Raw genomic sequence first — 18,177 nt, 5'->3', positions numbered from 1 at the left:
ACAAAAAAAAAAAAGAAGAAGAAAAATGTAGTCGGCGGAAAACTATTGAATCTTATGTTTTCGAATGCGAAGCACAATTTGGTATTGCAGCCTACGCCGTTAGATCCCTAATTATTAATTTTGAGGGTTCTCAGCGTGCCACGTGATAAGAAAATAAGAATGGTAAAAGAAATGGCCCTGTGCGCAAGCGTAGCGTCATACCTTCGGGATGTGACATCGCAGGTCATTTCCCTTCACAGGAGAAGAAATGTATCCCGCAGACGGCACCCGTGTTCATTAACCACCGTGCTTTAGATGTATGGGCTTCTGTGTAAGCTTCACTGGAATGTGTAACATACATTCCACCTGCGTTTGCTTCGTTCGAAAAGATTACTTTTTTTTATCGGCTGTGAAATATAGCACTGTTCCAGCTTTCCAGGTAATTTTTTAGAAGACGCGCAAATTAATGGCATGTGAAATCACGTCCAAATAGCTACGTCCAAATAAACGTTTTAGGTTGTTCACTTTAGAAAACACGAACAGGTTGAAATGGCGAAATTGAATCCGAGCAGTAGTGAAGTCTGCTCAGCAGAGATCTAAGTCTATCACAACTTTCGAGATATTCGTCCCAAAAAGCTGTTTAAAAAAAACTGAGAAACGACCCTAATCCTTGACTTAGGTGTCTGTTAGTGGCACTCGCACCTCGGCGTTGGTGTACCCTGGTGTATTGTTTGGGTTAACTTTGTGTTTTCCTAGTGTTAACTTTGTGTTATTAAAGTGAACTACGACAGACACTGAAGCTGGTGAATTCTTTATGTATTTATGTATTTGAATTATGTATTCTTTATGTATTTGAATTAGTAATGAGCGGGTACCCCTGGTTCAAGTGTCACGTCACTGATGGCGTCACTCCTGGTCTTGGAGTTTCACAGGAACTTGTACTGATGCGGTGGGTGTCTAAAGTGTACGATTGTGTGCTTTGGTGCATGGCAATTAGACTTTCCTTAAATTGTTTCTAATTATTCCTGACACTTAGCTCTTTACTGTACTAAACCTGTGCTCTGATGTCATATCTATCATCAACCATAAGTAGAACCATCGATATCTACCTGTTGTTATTAATTTTTTATCTTTAATTTCGTCCCATCTGTGACAAACCGGAAGTCGGTCCCTAACTGGAAGTTGCTGCGCAAGAAACAGGAGCGTCACTCGGTGCTCGTGCCACTAAAATGTATTGGCATTGCAGGTGATATTGTAACAAACTGCTACGAGGATGCTTTTGGAAGAGTGTTACCTTCGACAAAGTGTCTAAAGGTACGTCTGAGGCGTCCAATTGTACAAGTTAGATACAGCGGATCCACAAGGAGAAACTCTCCCGCAAAGCGGCATCCAGCAAAAGCGTCAAACTGCCTTCAGAGTGGGAATCTGTGCGGAGCTGTCCATACATACACGTATACCTTGCCGTCATCCCAGCTGCTTGGTGGTATTCTGAGCAAACAAGAGGGAGAATCGGCGTGAGGTATCTGACATCCATGGCAATCAGTTACAGTGAGGGCTTGCTTTTGGCTGTAGGCGTTAAATACATTATAAATAAAAGTTTAAACTAGAATGTGCGTAAAGTGCACAAGAACTAGCCTCCCGAAACGCCGAAATCAACAAAAGTCATGCGGCAGAAGCGTATAAAGTTTGCAGTCAGTTCTTAATATTGCAAGTACAGATGTGCCCAAGTGTATACCTCACTGATGGCGTGGCGGTGAAGTTTCCGGTTGCTATGCGTACGGGTGCCAACGTAGCAACCGGAAATTGAGAACCTGGGTACCCAAGTTCGATACCACGTCGCACCAGTTTCTTTTGGTTTCTCTCTCTCTCTACGGTACTTTGTCTGATGTGGTGAAAACCTTTTCGTCTCTTACATCTGACGATGGCAACATGCAGCAAGCAGTGCGTGCTCACTTCCGCTCGATATAAACATATATTAGAGACAGTTGGGTCATGCGTTCAAACACGCTTATTGCGCTGTTTTTATATGTGCTATCTAAGTCATGTAAAAACAGCGTTAATTAAACGTATAACCCTATGGATATGACTTCGGGTAGTATAGTGAGAATGGACTGCCTGCTGTCATGTTGACCTTGTCAGACGTAAGAAGCGAAAGGTTTTCGCCACGGCTAGGCGCACTGCCACAGTGAAAGAAATGTATCGAAATATTACAAAATCTGTACTCTCCTGGCACCCAAAGAGACCCCGACACTATAGCGTGGCAAATGGAGATTGTAACGCAACGCCAAAAACGTGTAACCCGCCGTTGTTGCTTAGTGGCTATGGTGTTGAGCTGCTAAGCACGAGGTCGAGGGATCGAATACCGGCCACGGCAGCCGCATTTCGATGGGGGCGAAATGCGAAAACACCCGTGTACTTGAATTTAGGTGCACGTTAAAGAACACCAGGTGGTCCAAATTTTCCGGAGTGCCCAACTACGGCGTGCCTCATAACTCAAATCGCGGTTTTGGCACGTACAACCCCATAATTAAAAAAAAAAGTGGGTAACTTGCAGTCGTTTCTCTACTCGTGAGAACCACTGACTGCAAACTGTTGAGTTTCCTGGCGCCCATATGAAGCAAACTGGCTACCCTCCCTGTCTTGCCCTCTTTCCTCCTCGAGCGAGTTTTCAGTGTCGCGGTTGAGCACTTTACAACAAAAACTAGAGTCGATGTCTGACGAATATTTATTTTTAAAGCAATTGTTAGTGCACATAAGCAATGTTTGAAAGACTGCAGAGAATGCACTGAAAGTGCCATGACATCTCGTTCTGTTTGCTGTATCTAGGAACGTTAATAAAATGTCGGATTAAAGTAATGTAGAACTGATCGATTACGTAATTGTAATTGTAATGAGTTACTTTTTTTTCTGTAACGTATACAAGTCTGCTTGAATATAACGTGCATTAAGCGCTAGAAACAATCGGGGTGGCAAGAAGTGATAACGACGAACGCTAGCTTTGAACACATGATGTATTTGATACATATGCCCACGTGGATACTAATGACGACGCACATATGCCATCAGAAATGCCATGCGCAGAGATGCGGCGTTTTGCTTAGACGCACGTTTATGATGGCACATGTGCGCCGTCAATGTTCGTCGGTTTCGAGAAATCTGTTTGTTGAAAGTTAGCGGTCGTCTTGTGTGCTTCGTTTTCATCCCTGTCTCTACTTGCGCTTAATACCTGTTGTCATGTCACATACGAACAAGGCCGAACGTCAACCCTTGTCATGTTATCTGGAACGCCGATGTATTTTGTGGACGGATATGTGAAAAGTGATACTAATCTCAGGAAGACGTGATTCATTAAAAAAAAAAAAAAAACTAAGTGCCGATTTAGCGGTAAATGCGAGAGAAATGCGTTAGCATTACGTCGCACCTTGTTGAGGTCCCGGATCCATGACTTAAACCGCGTTCGCCACATTGCAAAGTGTTGTTCAGGAGCTCACTCAACACACGTCCTGCCTCGTCGAAGAGCGAAATGCAACTTACGGTGGCCCGGAGCAGACCACCCGCAGTTGCACTATGGGGGGTCTGCTATGCGTTTAAGTTTATTACGCTGTTTTTCAATGTCCTAGTATATACAATGTCCTAATATAGTATATAGTATAATATAGTATTAATGCACAATGTGCTAACATACATACATACATACATACATACATACATACATACATACATACATACATACATACATACATACATACATACATACATACATACATACATACATACATACATACATACATACATACATACATACATACATACATACATACATACACCCGTGAGCAAAAGTATACGGACCACAGGGTGGCCGAAAAATGGGAATTTCTTCGTAATTAACAAGCATATACTGGCATTGATGATTACACTTAAAAGTTCGCAGTGTCAAGTTTGGACTGCAGTCCTCAATTACAAGTTGCGTTCATAGGCAGAGAAAAAAAAACAGCTTTTTCGCGCAACCCCTGGTCCGTATACTTTTGCTCACGGGTGTACATACATGCATACATACATGCATACATACATACATACATACATACATACATACATACATACATACATACATACATACATACATACATACATACATACATACATACATACATACATACATACATATACATATATATATATACTATATATATAATATATATATATATATACAGACAGACAGACACTCACACATACACACACACACACACACACACACACACACACACACACATGCAAAAGTCATACCTACCAATACAAATGTGTCCTAATGTAATAATTTTTAAAAGTTTAATATGTGAATACTTTTATTGGCTACCTAGACATTATGATTTTTCGTGCAAGGAATGTCGGCCTGTTAATGTACTGAGACCGGCGGAATCGCCCTATAATATGTGAGTGAGTGACATAACTTTATTTGAAATCCGGCGATTGGGAGGCCCGGGTCTGGGGCCGCCTAGATGGCCACTGGGAGCTGTTGCTCCCGCACGGCATCCATAGCTCGCTGGACGGCCCAAAGTTGGTCTTGGAGTTCTGAGCTGAGCAGTGTGGCCGAAACCGCGCCCGTAGATTTTCCGGGGAGACTGCCATTTTTTCTAGATATATTTTACATCTCCACAACATGTGTTGAAGGGTGGCTCTAGCAGACTTGCATAGCTTGCATATATCGCTGGCGTATATCTCGGGGTAGAAATTCTTTAACTGCACGGGACTCACATAGGTTCCTGTTTGTAATCGCCTCCAAGCAACGGACTCAGTTCTGTTCAGTTTAATGTGAGGCGGTGGTAATAATCGCCTCTGATTTTGATAAAATTTTGTAATATCGCTAAATCTTTTTAATCTGTCTTTTTCTCTCCAGATCTCTCCCTCCGCGTTCCCCTGACCAATAAAAGTCACTCCTTGCTCAGCTCGGCGGGTAAGTCCTCGAGCTTCGCGGTGTGCTACCTCGTTGGGGTTGATTGCGTGAATGCCTGGAGTCGTATGCGCTGGGAACCAGAGCAATTGCCTGCCGTTCTTCTCTGCGTTAGAAAATTTTGCTTTGTTGACTATGATAATGTGCCACGCCTCAGGAGAGATCCTACCCTTAGCATAGTTTCTAATGGCCGCCTGAGAATCGCTAATTATGTATTGAGCATTTGTGGAGACCAATGCTAGTGCAATGGCTACCTCCTCTGCTGTCTCGGAATGTTTGGTATTAACTGACACGCTGGTAAGGGGCTTTTGGGTGTGATCTACGACTACTGCCACGTAGCTATTTCTGTGTGTGTATTCAGCCGCGTCTACGAAGGCTGCTCTGTCGTCTGAGCCATAGCTTCGGATCATTTTCTCTGCTCTACTCGTGCGTCTGCCCTTGTTGTAAACTGGATGCATGTTCTTGGGTATATTTGTTACTAGGAGTTTGTCGCGAATTTCTCTCGTTATCGTCATCTTTTCCCCGTATTGATTGTGGTAATTCATTCCTAGCTTGCGTAGTATATGCCGTCCTGTTTTGGTTTTGGTTAGTCGTTCCACCTGGGATGTTTGTTGCGCTTCTATGAGTTCGTCCAGTGTGTTGTGGAGTCCTAACTTTAGGAATAGATCTGTGCTTGTACTGATTGGAATCCCTAGTGCTAGTTTGTATGCCTTTTTTATGAGGATGTTAATTTTGGTCTTTTCAGCTGCAAACCAATTGTGGAAGGCTGCTATGTATGTTATCTGACTGATTATGAATGATTGTATGAGCCGTATGATACTTTCTTCCTTCATACCCTGGTGCTTGTTAGTAATTCGTTTGATTAATCTCATGGTGTCCGATACCTTTGTGTCTAACTTCCTTATGGTTTCCCCGTTTGTACCTTTGTTCTCGATTATTAGACCCAGTACCTTGAGCTGACTGACTATTGGGATATTCCGCCCGTTCTTGGTGTGTAGCTTGATTTCCTCATGAGCCTCGTTTCTGTCGTATCCTTTGGGAGGTCTGCCCCTAAGTATGGGGCGGCATAAGATAAGTTCGGACTTCTCTGCAGAGCATGTGAGGCCTGTTCCTCTGAGGTGTTCCTCTACTGTGTTTATTGCGGTCTGGAGTCGTTGTTCTATTTATCCGTCGCTACCATCACAGACCCAGATAGTAATATCGTCCGCATATATTGTGTGATTGAGGAACTCTATGTGGTTTAGTTTTTCGGGGAGTCCCATCAAGACGACATTGAACAGCATCGGGGAGATGAGAGCCTTGAGGCGTGCCCCCCCCCCCCCCCCCCCCCCCGATGTCGATTTCGGGTGACGTGAGTCCTCCGATGGAGAAGACTGCTTTCCTATCTGATAGGAAGCTCTTTATATAGTTATAAGTCCGTTGCCTTAGTCCTAATCGCTCGATGTTTTCCAATATGGTTGCGTGGTTTGCATTATCAAAAGCCTTTTTAAGATCAAGGCCCAAGATGGCCCTTGTAGAGCGCGTTTTATAGTCGATTATCTGATGCTTAAGTTGAAGCATCGCATCTCGTGTGGAAAGGTTTTTGCGAAATCCTATCATTGTATCTGGGTATATGTTATTTCCTCGAAGAAGTTATCTACTCTGTTTAAAATTACATGTTCCATTAATTTTCCGACGCAGGATGTTAGGGAGATCGGTCTGAGGTTGTCGATATCAAGCTTTTTACCGGGTATTGGAATAAGCGTTATCGTCGCTTTCTTCCATTGAGGTGGTAGTTCTTCCTTTATCCAGCACTCGTTTATATATTCCGTTAGATTGGTGATGGATCCATCATCGAGGTTCCTGCGAGTCTTGTTTGTTATACCGTCTGGGCCTGGGGCTGATTTGGTGTTTAACTTTTGTAGGGCCGCGCGGATTTCTGCCTCCGTGAATTCCTCGTCTAATTTTGCGTTGATATTCCCATTGTATCTAGGATGGTTGCAAGGGGGTGCCTGTGTTATGTATTTCTGCTCTAATTCTTTGAGAAATTCCTCTTCTGTGCCCTTATAGGCGTGTATTAACTTAGTAATGGCTTGTCTGTGGCTTTTCTTGTTATTCTCAGGGTCCAGCAGGAACCTAAGCATGTGCCAGGTTTTGCCGGTGCTTAATTGTCCGTCCATGGAATTACATATCTCGTCCCATTGTTGCTTGCTCAATTGCGCAGCATATTCTTCTATTTCTTTGTTGAGGAGTGCTATGCGCTTTCTGAATTTTCGGTTATGCTTCTGACCTTTAAGTCTATTTTGCCGCAACTGTGCTTAGCTTCCCACATGTGGAGAAGTCTGCTTTCGCATTTTTCCAAGTTAGATTGAGGTGGTGCTATTTTTGTGGCAGCTTTGACGTCATCGCTGAGCTCATTAGTCCATTGCTCTATGTCTGTGATGGATCGTTGGTGTTGGCCTCTCGCGATCTACGAAGTAGTTCCCAGTCTATTAATTTGATCTGTCGTTCCTTGGGTCTATTCGGCCCTTCTTTGACGAGTAACTCCGATATGCGGTGGTCGCTACCCAAATCTTCTAGTGTGTCGCGTCACGTCACCTTTTCAATATTCTTGATAAATGTTAGGTCTGGGGTTGTGTCCCTGTTTAACGCCGTGCCTACTCTGGTTGGAGTGCCGGGTTCTGTGACTAGCGTGAGGTCGAATTCTTGCGAGTCATTCCATAAGGCCCTTCCTTTTGGTCTAGAATATAGATATCCCCCCGCAGTGTGTGGGGCATTAAAGTCTCCTCCTATAACTACCGGATTTTCTCCAGCTAGTTTGAGTGTTTTCTGGAATGGGCTCTTGAACTTGTGCTTATGTTTAGTGGGATTACTATAAATGTTCAGAATAAATAAGCTAGGTCCTGTCTTCTTTTGTGGGGTGAGTTTCAATAGAATATTCTCTATGTTCGCGATGCCTGTATTGTGTTGCACGCACACTATGTTTCCTTTTACCAGCGTGGTTAATGCCCTGGTCTCCCCCTAGGCATAGCCAAAAGATCTGTATCCTGCTAGCTTTGAGGCCATGTGTTTCCTGCAGAATTATGACGTCCGGCTTATCCTTGTCTTTTAAATGCTGCTGCAAAACTGACTTTTTGTTTTTGTAACTTCTACAGTTCCATTGCCATATCCTGAACCCTTTTGTAGCGCGCCTCATGGCGGGTGCGACCATGGGAGGGATACGGGAGGCTGGAGAAGCCCTATAATATGTGCAATAAGTATGTTTAATGATAGGTTCTAAATAAACAAGGTATATACGCACTTCATTCAATATAGCGCGAGACAGTTGCTTCTAAGAAACACTTCCCGTCAGCTTTTCACTCACGATATATTCAGAGCGGCAGTAATTTTTCTTATTAAGTGAAGAAATTATGCAAAGCAGTTCACTTCCGTATGGTAAGGGACTGGGAAGCGATGCATGATATTTCTTTCTCCAGCCCAGAATATCTATATATCGCTTGTGAATGCTGGACCATTATCTGCGCGAAAGGAATTTCTGGCTTTATTCAAAATATTTTTCGTTGCAACAAAGATATCAGGCTGCTTGCATCTTCTCTTCCAGCTTCGGCGGCCACAAAATGCGCGCATTCGTCTACTGTAACGGGTAACTTATTAAATCCTCTTGAGTGCCTCCCTTTTCGCTTTGAAATGTAAAATTAACAACTTCGAAAACGATGTTGGGATACTAGAGGAGGGCAATCCCGTTCCCTCGAGCCTTGTATACTTTCCTTACAGAAACGTCATACATGTGCCATATCTGAGTCGTAATTGTGTCATATTGGTATATGGTCATGTATATAAACATATTGGACCTAATACAATGTCATGTATCCGCATGTAAAGGTGCACACAGGGCCAGATATGGTGGGCGCATTACTTAGTCTATATCACGCTTTATATGACCCAATATGAGAAGGGTTGTTACAAATTTACGACGCCTCCGGCACTCCTGATTTTTTGCAGCGACGTTCACTGCAGAAACCGGGCCGAGAAGATGACTACGCGCGCAACGATCAGCCGGTATTCGCCAGCTGACACGAGAGCAGTGGGCCAACATTAATAATTCGCGGCGACTGCCGACGCCTCCGAAGGAGCAACGTGCCTGAGCTGCTGAAGTGTCCGCGCGTCAAAGGGCACGTGCTCGAAAGGCAGCCAGCCGTCGCCGTGGGGCCCCACTCAGCTGTCGGCGCTCCGAGAAGCAGCAGCAGCGGGAGAGACGAATGGGGGGGAGAGCCCGGGCGCCGCGCAAGAAGCCGCCCAGCAAACAAGGCCGCGGGAGCCAGGTGCGCGTCTCGTCAGCGCGCCCGGGCTCCCAGGTAGGCAGCGCGGTGTTTGTCTAGAGAACGTTCCGCCCGGAGATCATTCTGATTAACAACAGCAGCCCGAGGCGAGGAACGGCGCTTCCCAAGGCAGCGCATTTCGACAGGCAACAAAACGCGCGAGAACCGACAGGCAAGATAAAAAAAAAAAAAATCTATGTATAAGATCCGGAGCCACGGGGGCTCTTTTGCATTCCGCGCCGGGGGGGTGGAGGGCGTAGCTCCGCTCACGTCCCGGGCTCCAATCCTGCCTCGAGGTGGCAGCAAGAACGGCGCCAGCATCAGCCGCCCCCGGACGACTCTCTGTTTGGTTAGCGAACGGCACCGAAACTTTCCCGTGGCACACGGAGATATTTTTGTGTTTGGACTCCGGCCCGAGAAATCGGGGCGACAGCGCGCAGCCCGTATTTATCCGTCGTCCCCAAGGACAACAACAACAAAGCAAGCACCGCGCGCGTCCAACTTTTTGGACCCGCGCGGGATGCGCGCATCCCATTGTTTTTCCTCTCGCGGCGCGAGGTGCGCTCCACCGGCGCGTTGTTATTCAAACGGCGATACCGCTTCCACGGCACGGCCCAGAGAGCGCGCGTGCAACTCCCCCACCCACTCTTCACCCCCAATCGGGGCGAAGAAGGCACGGGCTCTACAAGCAGCGCACACGTCAGCAAGACGAGACGCTCTGGCGCACCGCTGCGGGCCGCCGGGGGTCATTGTCAGGCGGCGATAATTTTTATCTGAAAGCCACGATCATTCGGGACTCCGCGGTCCGTTTTTCGTCGCACGCACGAGAGCCTGTGGGCGGTTCGCGTGCGCACTCCGCTGTTTCCTCCTTGGCGCTCTTCTTGTTCCTCAGCCCTCGCCCTCGAGTGTCGCCTCGGCTTACACGCGTTTTCTTTTAATAGGCCCAGCGGAGCCAGTCAGCCTGCAGAGAAGAGCCGGCGCAGCCTCGATAAAGCCGCCTTTCGAGACACCCACGGAGCCAGTGCACGAAACCCGTCCCAGACGCGAGTGAACTTGCCAGACGGGCGCCATGAACGCGGCGCCGTTGAGCGCGCTGCTCTTGCTGCTCTGCTCTGTCCAGCACGCGGCGACGGACTGCGTCTTCCGGGGCCACTGCGCCAACGACGACGACACGGGCAAGGCCATTCCCTGCGCAGTGCGGCAGAAACCCGCACCCATGGGCGACGACTCGTCGTGGCGGCTCTTCTCCGACGTTTGCCCGCAGCTTGCCGCCGAAGTGAAGGCTGACCGCGCCGTGTGCTGCGACGTCTCCCAGGTGCAAGACCTCGCCCGCGAACTCGAGCAGCCTGCGAGCCTCGGCATGACCAAATGCCCCGCCTGCATGCTCAACTTCAAAGACCTGCTGTGCCGCATGACGTGCTCCCCGAACCAGTCGCAGTTTCTGGCGGTCAATGCCACGGCCAAGACTGGCTCCCGTCCGCACGTCGCCGAAATGGTGTACGCCCTGCGGCCCGATTACGCCCAGGGCGTCTACGACTCGTGCAAGGACGTGCGCAGTGTGGTGCTCGGCATAAAGCTCATGACGCTCATGTGCGGCGGCCGCGTTCTCGGCTGCTCGCCTCAGAAGTGGCTCGACTTCCTTGGCTCCACGTCGGCCGAGGGCGGCTACTCGCCCTTCAAGATCCACCACGTCATCACCGAGCGACCGGTCGCTCCCCTCGGCCGGCCCTTGACGCCCCTCGTGGCGCCCTTCCTGATGCCCTGCTAGGGAGGCCCTCCGGACTCCTTTGTACATCACTCGCTTTTAGTACTGTAACATTAAGGAAATTTAATAAACGGTGTTTTATAGCAGTTCCCTTCTATTTCGTGAACGACAGGCGCATGTCGAGCTGCTAAACTTCCGAAGCTACACTGCGCTGGACCTACTGTAATGCCTAATATAGTGTCCAGAATTGCGTCATGCATGGGGCAGATGCGTGATCCGCTTAAGCTCGGCAGGCGTACTTCAGTGTTTGCTGCAGCGTTCGCCGTCTCCCACCTTGGTCTCTCCTCTAACACTACATTGTCTCTTAATTCATGCAGGGTAACATTTGGATGACACGATGCCCATAATTCACATGTATCGCGAAGCTTGGGACAGAATTGAGCCCAGAACCAAATGTCGGCGACTTCAACAAGAGGGTTTGGATGAAAAGCGCGCCTATACTATAGAGTATTCCTTCTAGGTCACTCCAGGGCATCTAGTAGAAGGTAGAGGAAGAACAATGCAGATAAATTTGAAAACCTTATATATAATACGCTCAAACGTATACCTACAGATAGAGCATAAATTCAGGTTAGTTGGTTATTGATGATCATTTAATGAAAGCGCGTAGGACGAGGCACGAAACAAACTAGATACATATCTTTGTATACGTTCCTCGTTTTACTCGCTGTTATTAGATGGCTGTACTTGCGGGACAAACTTATTGCCCACAATAATGCAAGTTTCAGACTCCAGTTAGACGAAGTGCTCGTCGTTTATTGTTGGCAATATATTATACATTTTTCTGCGTCCCTCTGTAGTCGATAGTGCGCGTGATCGTTTGCGCAATGTTCGTGGCATTAGTTAACAAACGTGCACTCTCGACGTCTGACTTTTTAAGTACACTTTCTGGGGCGCCTGAGTAACTTATTGTCACTTGAACAGGATCTAATGAAATGCGTACGTGTGGGTCCGCCGCGGTAGCCCTACGGTGTTGCGCTGCTGAGCTCGAGGTCGCGGTTTCAATCGCGGCCGCGGCGGCAGTATTCCCATTGGGAGCGGAATGCAAAAACGCCCGTGTACCGTACATTGAGTGCTCGTTGAAGAACCTCAAGTGGACAAAATTAATCCGGAGTCCCCCACTGCACCGTGCCTCGTATTCATATCGGGATTATGGTACGCAGAAATCCAGAATTAATTTTTAGTTAAGTACGTGTGAGCTGACTACGACTTCGTTTCTTAAATGCGAAGCATTTATTGCCGGCGGCTCTGTCGTCCCGCGTCCCACACCCCCACAGCGCATGCGCGTCCCCTCCCACTCTCACTCCTCTCCTACGCTCCCCCCCTTTCTCTCCTCCAGGAATCCTCTACGGAGCGGCACCCGCGTGCCACACCCCCACAGCGCATTCGCGTCCCCTCTCCCTCTCTGTCCTCTACTACGCTTCCCCCGCCCTTTCTCTCCTCTAGGAATCCGGAGCGGCGCGCACAACAGGTGGTGCGATAGCTGCATACTCCGCTGGGGGCGCCACAGTAGTTCCGCGGTATAAAAATGACGGAGCGCGCGCGCCTCATTCTCTCTCCTGTGCAGCGCCGCGATGAGCGCTCGGGCCGCTGCCGCGAAACCATCTCCCGCTCAAGCTAACCATCTCCCCGCTGCTGTTTATGGCGTGAAAGCAGATCACCATCTCCCCGCTCTGTTTATTTTTTACAAAGCAAAGGAGATAAGATAAGCGAGCTCGTACACTTTCGCATGTGTACTTGTACTCGGTGACATTTCCATAGAATGTGCAATGCGTCATTACACTGTAAGTGGGTGGACGGAAAACGGTAACTCAGAATGGGTTCAGGCCAGGAGTATAAGACAATGCTTGTCCTCTAGCACCCCCCGTGGGAGTTTATTATGCTCCGAATGATCGGAGTATAATTTTTACTCCGAGCGGGCGGAATTAAAGAGCTTTGCAACGTGACAGTGCCTTCGGAGTTTTTTTTCTGTCATTTTTATTTTTTACTTCGAGCTGGACGGAGTTTTTTCGTGGAGGTGCACCGGGAGTATAAAAAAGACACGTCAATTTACGTGGAGAATTTTTATGTAGAGGCTTCGGGTCAAATTCCCAAATATACACACAAGCATAAGCCAAATTCTGCGAAACAAGTGAACGAGACCAAACAGACCAAGCAATACATAACACAAACATTTGAGAAACACCCGACGAAGAGCTGTGAAAGCCATCGAACGCACACTCGACACACAACAAGAAGCAACCCTGCCAGTATATATAGCCACGATAATGTGGGCCTCGAAACGGCCTAGCGAGCAGCTGTAGTGTTTTCAGAGTTACGACTCACAGGCTCGCACATATGAGATCGGTCTCTCTGAAAACAACATGAAACATAAATCCACATGGAACTGTTAACTTAGAATATTGAAAAAAACAACGTTCATGGCATAATTTTTCAAAATTAGAATGCCATTCCGTGAGCGCTGAAGCGACTTCGCACACTGCCGGCGTCCGCGGCCAAAAAGTAGTGCGTTAGTTACAGTACGCAAGAAAAATGTACGTGCGCGTGCTTCATGACAAAATTAGCTTCATGCGAAAGAATTGTGGCTGGATAACAATTTATTACATGTGAGCATGACCCGTAGCAGCCTACGTAACACCGAAAATTGCGTAGTCATACATTTTTTTGACCGCACTACTTGCTCCGCGTCCAAGCAATGTCTCTCGGCTGTGAAACGAAGCCATATCGCTCATCTGGCAAACGAATCCTCACGCTCGGAGCCAGCAGGTATGCTCCTAAATCAGCATGTTGGATGGAGCTGATGTTAATGCAATATTCGAAGCAACGACGTGATCAAAACAGAACTGCGCGATAACAATTCAATTTACATCGCTCAGTAAGAAGCTTTATTCACAGTACGTACTTACGTCCTACCGTATTTCTTGGGCGAGGATATCCGTACACAGATTCATAAAAGAGTTGCTTGCACCACGGTCTAACTTACTGGCAGCACAGCACCGTGACGAACTCGGAATATGGCATTCATGTGCGGCTATCACGGACGTTGTCGCTCGAACCGTGACTGCTGTTGCCATTGCTACGCGGCACTTTACAACGGACGTTGTCAGAATATACTCAAAAGGACATAAAAGTGGTATTGAACTCACTGAGGAACACAAGTCAAGGTCACGCAACACGGAAGCACAGCCAGAAACCCGAGCCGACATCACGAGTCAACCGGCAGCTTCGTGGTCACAACTAAGCCTTTTTCCGCACTTGAAATCGTTGCTCTTGCATTCATCGTTGCCAGCAGAGTGATCACAGCTAACGCACATGAAGATGAGATGCAGTGAGCTTCAGACAGGCCTATAACACTTTCTGGAAGGAAGTATAGGAAAGAAAATCGGCGAAACGCTGGCACGGAACGACACTTCACAGATGTAAACAAACCGTCAGCCATGAGCACCGCCGACTCCGCCGAACGCGGCCGGTCGCTGGCGCGGCGCACAGCCTTATGGGAAGCACCACGTGACCAACCTGTTCTGGCAGGGGAGTTTTTTAAAACTCCCTGTGCGGAGTTCCCGGGGAGAACAAAATTTTGAAGGCGGAATAAAATCACGTCATGTCCGCCCTTATCCTCCCACAGGTTGTGAGCGGAGTGAAACGAGGGAATGCCGTTGTATTCCTCCCATACATCGGAATAAATATTGAAGGATGGGAGTATATAGGGCACATCACCTCCTTAAAATTCCCATGCGGGGGTATTTTCGTTTACAGTGTATGTACAGGTGCCCACAAAATAACTCGGAACGCTGGACCGGTGACCGCTCGTCGGCGGAGCGCGCCGGCGAAAAAGTAGTGCGCATGCGTGGTGTCCCTAGCAAGCTCGCCTCGCTCCCCAGTGCATCTAAATAGGCGTTGCCGTGCTCCAAAAAATAGCGTTGGGTGTTTTTTAGCGTTGTCATAGGGGGGGCTGTGCGGATGCGGTCTCTAAAACATTGTGTGCGCTCGTGTGCACGCGATGGAACATAAGCGCTCGTGCGTGCGCGTTATGGACATCGGTGCCTTTTAAAGTGAAAGGCTTAACTGGCTCATTAGTCGCGGAATGTGACCATCGTCGACAACACTTGCGGTAGCAAAAATCAGAAAGCGGCATGCTGCACCTCTACGTTCAATTAAGCATGTAAAAGTGAATTAAGCACTAAGTAGCTAAAATTAGGAGTAATTCAAGAGTCCCAAAGACAAATTAAAAGTAATTAGGTTAATTAACAAGACCAATACATGTACATCATACGACACCTTTATTAAAGCATGCTAAAGGGAATTAATATGTAACTAATAATAATTATGAATAATTAAAGGTAATTAAGGGTTGCGAACAGTAATAGAGACTACGTAACATCAATTCGAGACTCCGTGATAAGACTGGTCACGCCAAATTAAGACTAATTAATAGTTCTAAAGAGTAGTACATGCTAATTAGGATCAATTCAAGACTCCGTAACAGCAAGTAAGACAATAATTAAACCGAATTACGAGCAAATAATAGTTATTTAATTAATTCGCCGAAGTAAGCGAGCAATCGCAAATGAAATGACGTCAACGCATTAAAGCTTTCGCCGCCACAGTCGTCTTCGTAATCGATATGGGACCCCACTGAATTTTTTTTTTTTTTTGTTCTTACGCATTATAACTCACGCAGCTGAACACCCCCTTGATTAGCAGCGTATCACGCCACTGAACGAAAAATTGAATGTTTGCGCCAACTAACGCAGACGCGATCAAATGTTCGAGTACTCCCTACTAAAAGTGCAAAGTGGCCAGATTTTGCAAATAAATAGCGCTCCATGCGATGTTCATTGTTACTGAGAAGCATTGAAGAGACCTTTATAATAGTGCCGCATATATAAAATTAATTCCTGTGCATGAAATTGACGTATTGGAATACGCCGTCTGATGTCATTTTGAAAACATTTATTACTGCACGCAGTCATCCTTGTTAAAGGAGCCGTCGTGTTACAGTCAAAGTTCTGATCTTATTCCAACAGCTCCCAGTGGCCATCTAGGCGGCCCCAGGCCCGGGCCTCCCAATCGCCGGATTTCAAATAAAGTTATGTCACTCACTCACTCATCCCAAGTAGTAAATGCGTCTCGGAATATAGTTGAACAAGGACTAAAATACATCGCGCAACCCGATAATCAGGTTGAAAAGTGCGCTCCAGTGCTATTATAGGCGAGCCGGGGAGCTCGCCCGCATGAAAGATAAGCTATGAATTCATAGTCTCCTTAGGCGAAATAATTAACTCAGATATGCAAGCCATTAGGTATAATTAAAAGTAGAGCATGGTGAACTCACTGGTCACCACTCAGTTATAAACGCTCATGAATTCCATCTACCCAAGCTATCCATAAATCCTGACCATCTCTTACATGAATGCAGATTCCGACGAGAATACGCCACAATGATTACGCGTGCGTGTAGAGATTACGCTTCATAGCGTGCGAGCATGCTGTAGCCTATAGGCCCCGATTGCCCCCCTTTCTCCGAAATGTGTTGTCGCAGCGCTAAGAGGAACAAACCGCTAGTTTTTTTACGCAAGGCAACGCTTATCTAGATGAACTATAGGGACCGAGGCTTGCTTGCTAGGGATGCCGCGCACGCGCAGACCATGGCTGTATTTTTCCGCGGGTGTGCTCCGCCGACGATCGGCCATCGGTCCGGCGTTCCGAGTTATTTTGTGGGCACCTGTATATGCGCGCCCATGTGTGAGCGCGCCTGTAGGTTAGTTTTGTAGCGTTAGCTACACTGGCCTAGCCAAGCCCGTTTCGCGCGGCACATCAAGAGCCGTGCTGCGCATGCGCAAGTATCAGTGATGTCACACGGCTTGCGCACCGGAGCCGGCACCTCTCGCGCACTCCGCCGCCGCCGCCGGTCTGCGCATTCAGAGGAGTGACGTCGTAGCCGTGGTAGACGCACTGGCGCCGGCGCGCGCTCTCTGTGCAGTCAACGTCTGACACTGCGCTGGAGCCACTGCGCTTCTGACTGGCGTTTGCCAGTGTGGTATAGCTATGGAGAAGGAGAGCGCAAATGCTGCTCAACAGCGCAGAAGAACGGAGAAGCTTGACTCATCGGATCCCGAATTAGTTGCCTGGCAATTAGCGGTTGAGCGTAGGAGACAACCAGGAAAGCTAAGAATAATCAGCTGAACCTTTGCTAACGCTACGTATATCCTGGCATAGCCGAGCTAAGCCACTGCAACTTTTTTACGTGACGTCACGGAAGCAGCTTTCGCCGTGCTAGTACCCGAACTGGTGGACACGATGACGTCACTGCAGTATATTATCACGCGTGCGTGATTTTGATTTCTCACGGTGACCTTTTTTTCACGATATCATCATTGCTATTAGTATGTCGCTAAGCTCAAGACGCGCCTATGTGCTGTCGCGTTTTTTGTTTATCGAGGTGCTAGTATTCTTAGATGGCAGCCGCGGTGACGTCAGTGCAAATCATATGTACGACGTTGGGGGTAAAAGTAATGAGAATACTTTTTCTTTTTTTGCGATATAGCTCTACTACTCCTGCTACAAATCCAGAAAACGTCTGGTTCCGCCAATCTGACCTTCAAGCTCAGCCAAGGTCAAACTGGGACTTAGCCTGCCACTACCGGCAGCTGTTGCGTACGCCGCGTGAGCGCCCATATCTTGAAAGTGATCTGCGATGTGGACAAAGCGCGTGGTCGCGCGGGCCTCATCTTCAAAGCGATCTGCGATGTGTAAAGTGCGCCCAAATGTTGGTAGCTTCTTATGCGCCGTGGTGCTTTCGACGCTTACTCCGTGTTGAAGTGAGACGTAGCATGAAGGTCAATTCGCTCGCTGCTGCTGCCGCGCCGAGCAGCGTCTGTGTGTTCTGGTGCAATTTAGATGCGGCAGTTCCTGACGGCGCCGAGCAGCGTCTGTGTCCTTTCCCAAAGCAAGCAAAACCGTGCTATCGCTCGACAAACTTCGTTTAACCGCGTTCAACTACGGCAACTTTTTTCAAGCTAAGCTTGTTATAACTCACAGATTTCGGTGGCGTCCATGTACGCACAAAATTATCATCAGCAGCATTGGCTCGAGCATCGTCGTCTTCTTCCGCAGCTGGCTCGTTAGCGCCCCTCGGTTTGCGCTCGTGCTCGGCACGCGCTCGTGCCCAGTGCTCCCGCGTTCGT

General features: G+C 47.7%; 1 protein-coding gene across 3 annotated transcripts; it reads left to right on the top strand.

Moving 5' to 3' along the window:
* Window positions 1-9,153: 9,153 nt before the first annotated feature.
* LOC119430950 (NPC intracellular cholesterol transporter 1) lies at window positions 9,154-11,076 on the top strand. Of its 3 annotated transcripts, none has more exons than XM_049670079.1 (2): window positions 9,154-9,261; window positions 10,167-11,076. In XM_049670079.1, the coding sequence occupies exon 2, from the start codon at window positions 10,295-10,297 to the stop codon at window positions 10,991-10,993; it is 699 nt and encodes a 232-aa protein (XP_049526036.1). In that variant the 5' UTR covers window positions 9,154-9,261; window positions 10,167-10,294; the 3' UTR covers window positions 10,994-11,076. The 3 variants fall into 3 exon arrangements, with proteins under 3 accessions (XP_049526036.1, XP_037554349.1, XP_049526038.1); XM_037698421.2 differs by lacking the exon at window positions 9,154-9,261 and adding an exon at window positions 9,924-10,071; XM_049670081.1 differs by lacking the exon at window positions 9,154-9,261 and adding an exon at window positions 10,011-10,028.
* Window positions 11,077-18,177: the final 7,101 nt, after the last annotated feature.

Source organism: Dermacentor silvarum, chromosome 1 (assembly GCF_013339745.2).
Source record: "Dermacentor silvarum isolate Dsil-2018 chromosome 1, BIME_Dsil_1.4, whole genome shotgun sequence".
Lineage (NCBI taxonomy): Eukaryota > Metazoa > Arthropoda > Arachnida > Ixodida > Ixodidae > Dermacentor > Dermacentor silvarum.
This window is presented reverse-complemented; position numbering and strand designations above follow the sequence as displayed.

Excerpts from the sequence above, each read along its gene's own strand:
- LOC119430950 (XM_049670079.1), top strand. The coding sequence starts at position 10,295 with ATGAACGCGGCGCCGTTGAGCGCGCTGCTCTTGCTGCTCTGCTCTGTC.